Source organism: Clupea harengus, chromosome 9, assembly GCF_900700415.2.
Source record: "Clupea harengus chromosome 9, Ch_v2.0.2, whole genome shotgun sequence".
NCBI lineage: Eukaryota > Metazoa > Chordata > Actinopteri > Clupeiformes > Clupeidae > Clupea > Clupea harengus.
In genome coordinates, this window is record NC_045160.1 from 4,815,764 (window position 1) to 4,820,763 (window position 5,000).

General features: G+C 43.4%; 1 protein-coding gene across 2 annotated transcripts in view; it reads right to left on the minus strand.

The window, feature by feature from the left end:
• LOC105890611 (transforming growth factor beta-1 proprotein-like) overlaps window positions 1-5,000 on the minus strand; it is a 24,654-nt gene that overhangs the window by 9,917 nt on the left and 9,737 nt on the right. For both annotated transcript variants that reach the window (XR_004164273.2, XM_012816657.3), the window contains exons 2-4: window positions 2,680-2,943; window positions 1,679-1,756; window positions 561-708 (exon numbers count right to left, since the gene is read on the minus strand). Coding sequence is in view for 1 of the 2 variants with exons in the window: in XM_012816657.3 (XP_012672111.1) it covers window positions 561-708; window positions 1,679-1,756; window positions 2,680-2,943 (490 nt within the window). In the remaining variant the exon portion in view is untranslated. The remainder of the gene's footprint in view (window positions 1-560; window positions 709-1,678; window positions 1,757-2,679; window positions 2,944-5,000) is intronic.

The window sequence follows — 5,000 nt, forward strand, 5'->3', positions numbered from 1 at the left end:
GGAGAAAGGAGCACAAAAAAAAGACACAAAAGGGAAACGGAGGATAACAAAAGAAAAGAGAAGATAACAGAAGAGAAGAGAACAGCAGAGATAAAAAGAAAGGAGAAGAGAAGTGAAGAAAAGAGAAGCTGAATGGAGGTTAAGATGCGTATGAAGGCAGATAAGTAATATAGCAGACTGCAGAGGCTGTAGCAGAGGTCAAAGGTCACCGGCTCTGGGGAGTCAGGACAGACTAGAGAATTACAAGTAGAATGGTCATGCCAATTCCCATTGACGCTATGTTCTGTCTTGAACATAGAACAGGAAGTTGTGTAATCAACAGGGGCATTGATGATCCTATTATTATGTTGTTACATATTCAGTCGTTCCATAAATCAATATTCAATCCTTCCATGTGAACTAAAGAACAGGCATAAGATGCATATACTTGCTAGTATCCACAGCAATAAGCACCACTTAAGTCCCTAACAAAGTAGGCTTTGCTTGTGTCCTTTGTGCTCTCTCTAGCTCTATGTGTCAGACAGTAACAGAGTAACAGAGGTCAAAGGTGAAAGACTAACTCAGAGCAGAACTCCTCAGTGGAGGTGGCGCGCTTGCGGCGTTTGATGGGAGACGTGCCGTCTGGTGGCAGCGACATGGTCAGGATGTGAGGCTTCTGCATGTTCTGTTTGGCCAACACATTCATGTCTCCCCGCGAAGAATCGATGCCTGTTAACATATGGAGGCAGACAGAGAGAGAGAGAGAGAGAGAGAGAGAGAGAGATGGAGGGAGAGAGAACATTTAGTAACAATTGAGTAACAATTGAATACATGCTATAATATTAAAGGTCATTGTGAGAAAACACATATATATTATGCAGAAATAGCTTAAGTCAACTAAAGTCCATTATTATCACACTTGTGACGGATGTTACATCATTCTAACCCTACTGAAGGACACATGATCATTTGTCAAAAACTTTGCCTCAGCATTTGTTAATGCTAGGTTCATATTTGCAGACTCAACCTTAAATGATAACTATTTCCTTACGCTAATAAGCACACTAGCAAGCTAAGCAGGTGCTGTGTACTATTTAACATGTAGGTCTGTAGAACCTTCTAGGGCCATGCTAAGATTTGATGACCTATCATGATGAGTGTGAGGGGGATTACCAGCAGAGAGGGAGCGTTGCCTTATAAGGCTAAAAGTCATCGTGATATCATTTTTTGGCATCTCACAAACACTGTGAAGCAATGATGTCATGAAACATGAAGCGATGGTGTTACATGTATGGTAAGCACTGAAGAAACTAAAGAACATACAAACATACAAACACACACACACACACACACACACACACACACACACACACACACAAACATACACGCACACACATTTAAGCACGCACACACACGCATATGCAAGAACACACACACACAGGTATGTAATCTATACCACCGCACTGTGTTGAACTCTTAATATATATATATTATATATATATTAGCTATTTGTACTGTTTTTAGCTAGTTGTACTATTGCGGTGTTATATGTTGTTGTTGTTGTGTTAAATGTTGTCCCTCGTCGCACCAACAGGAGCAGCGGTCCAAATTTCGTTGACAATATGACAATAAAGGCTTTTCTATTCACACACACACACACACACACACACATATATAAGCACACACACACTCAACTCACCTGAGATGGAAAACTGGCGGTTCTCCTCTGCCATACCACAGTCACAGTGCAGTTTGAACTGCAGTGCCTGCTCGTCCTCTGTAATGGGAAGAGAACAAGATGATGGTTATATTAGGGGGAACACCTGAACCATAATATGTGCCGTTGTGTGCAGAAAAAAACACTGATGTCAATGTTTGCTGGTTCAGCTGATGTCCTTATCTAATTACACACAACACAGTAAATGTGGGCATTGCTTTTCATAGATATGTCAGTTCCCGTAAATCAACTAGGAGAGCTAACAAAACCAAGGTTGTGCAAACATAGCAGTGAGGTATAGAGCTGTATTCTATGGTAAGTCCCCTTGGATAAATGCATCTGCTAAATAAATGACTGTAAATGTAAGATAAGGTTTTCTGTGGGATTTAATTATATGACCTTGACATTATTTCACTAACTGCGCAGCAGGATGTAGCGGAAGTGGAGTTTGTGGGGTGGGGGTGGGGGTGGGGGCTCAAGTTCCTTCCCTATTTTCCCTTTTTCATATCTAGCTATTATGAGTGGAGTCAGGTTTTGAGAAAACAGCTTCTTTGAATCAACCCCAATGTTTACATGACTGACAAGGACTGCATACAGTATGTATGTGTAGAGAATCTGAGGTGCGTTCAAATTCGGCAAACAGAGGCGACTGTTTGAGGCGATCGTGTTTTCTTTTAACTTTTAAACTTGAATGTTTGAGAACATTCCAAATCGTTTGATTTAAACAGTAATTCTTTAGTCCAGCATCCATGTTTGTTTGCGAGAACTACTTCCTCAGACCGTTGTGTGTGTTTGCACACGTTCACAGTGAATGCAAAGCAAATGAAAAACGTTTCGAAAATGTTTGCCAACATTTGCCTTTGTTTGCTATGTTTGAACACACCTCTGTTTTGGGGTCTGTTGGTTCAAATATGTGTGTGTGTGTGTGTGTGTGTGTGTGTGTGTGTGTGTGTGTGTGTGTGTGTGTGTGATCATTCCCTCACCGCTGCCCTCCAGCCAGTCCCTGACGGTGTCGGTGATGTCGAAGGTGAGCCAGAAGTTGGTCATGGTCTTGTTGACAAAGCGCGAGCCCAGGTAGCGCTGGCTCGGGCCTAGGCCACGATACAGCTCCAGACGCTGCTCGTTCTGCATGGTGGTCTGCTTGATGAGCAGCCGCAGCTCCGCGCTGGTCAGCAACGCCGCGCTCACGATGCTCGAGCGCATGGCACTCACGTTGAACAGCAGCTGCGACTTGGTGGTCTCGTTGGCTGGGAGAGAGGAGGGAAGGGGAATAGTGATGGTTATGTACTGAAGGAATAGTGATGGTTATGTACTGATGGAATAGTGATGGTTATGTACTGTTGGAATAGTGATGGTTATGTACTGAAGGAATAGTGATGGTTATGTACTGTTGGAATAGTGATGGTTATGTACTGTTGGAATAGTGATGGTTATGTACTGATGGAATAGTGATGGTTATGTACTGAAGGAATAGTGATGGTTATGTACTGAAGGAATAGTGATGGTTATGTACTGAAGGAATAGTGATGGTTATGTACTGAAGGAATAGTGATGGTTATGTACTGATGGAATAGTGATGGTTATGTACTGAATGGGATTTCTCAAAAAGGAGAACAATATAGAGATTTCAAATTTGCTTTCATGTTGAATACCAACTGCATCTAGGGGGTGTGGTTGGCTGGGAGAAATGGGGGAGGCGGGTCAGAGAGAGAAGTACACCTTAAATGTTAACTTTCACATAGAATACCAGTTCCGCCTTGGTGGTATCGTTGGGGGGGTGGGGGTGGGGTGGGGTCTAGGGGGGAGATCGCTGTGTATGGTGTGCGATTGAACAAAAAAGTAGGAGAATAATGGTAGGCGAGGTAGACATTAAAGATTTGCTTTCATGTTGAACAGCAGCTGCATTGTGGTGTCACTGGGTAGGGAAAAACAGGGACGGTTATGTACGTTAAAGACCGACGGGGTCAATGGCTGACATGAAGAGAGTAGAGGAAAACAAGGGATGGTTAGAAATGGTGATTCAACAAAAACAGACGAAGAGACAGTGTAGCGAAGGGAGAGCGTGGTCACCCTACCCGGACTCGAACCCAGGTCTACAGGGTGCCAAACATGCGCTCTGACCGCCACACCAAAGAGCCCGGCTCAATGGCATGGCAGCCAGAGAGCATATTCAACCGTAGGGACGATCACATCGTCACAGACAGTCATTGAAGATTTGCTTGTGGTGTTGGCTGAGATGAGGGGGGAGGCATAGAGAACAACAAGAATGGTTCTGTATGGTATATGATTTACAATAGAACAATACAACAATAGAGGGAGAAACAGATATGAAAGACCAGCTTCGAGTGTCGTTGAGGGATGGAGGGGGTGGGGCTTGATGGTTGTGATTTAACAGCAAGGAAAACTGACATGGTTATAATTACAGTTACTGTCATAACAATGGACCTATATGTGTCTGTGCTGTGATGAAGACAATTATCGGAAAAGGAAATGAAAAATAAGTGAGAAGTTCGAGATGGTGTGTGAGGGGCTGACAGAGGGTGGTGTTGTTGGCTGAGATGGAGGAGAAAAACAGAAATAGTTATGGTTGGCCAATATTTTGACAGCCCCCCCATTATCACATCCAACCACACCACCAAGACGAATCTATTTGTACACACTCTCTCTGACTTTTCATTTATACGTCTGTCGAGACCTATAGTTTAGGGTCATAAATCATTTATATAGAATGGTCATTGGTCATAAAATTACCATATAGGGACGAGCCAAGGCAAGATTAAAAGACATTTCTACATTGAACTAGTGAAAACTGTTTTGACATGTTCTCACAGTGCTCACAGATGTTAAAAAAACTGTGTCCATAAACATGCACTACAATCCTCATCAACCACCACAGGAAAAAACATGGGTGGGAATGTGTGAGTGTGCATATGTGTTTGACACATATACCATACCAGGCTGTATAGTAACAGGAAAGAGGAAGTTGTGAAGGCTGAGTATCCATAAGCCTGTAAGTGTGTGTGTGTGTGTGTGTGTGTGTGTCGGTGTGTGTATGTGTGTGTACCTGTACTCAGTGTGCATGAGTATGTGTGTGTGCGCACACATGTGTGTGACTGTGTGTGTGTGTGTGTGTGTGCATGAGTCAGAGTATTCATTCAGTATGACTGCGTGTGTGTGTGTGTGTGTGTGTGTGTGTTTGCCTCAAAGCCGAGCCTGTGCAGACCACACTGTCCACCTGCTGTGTGATGTGTCGTTTCCACCACAGCTGCCTCTCTCTCTCTCTCTCTCCTTCCCTCTTCTCTCT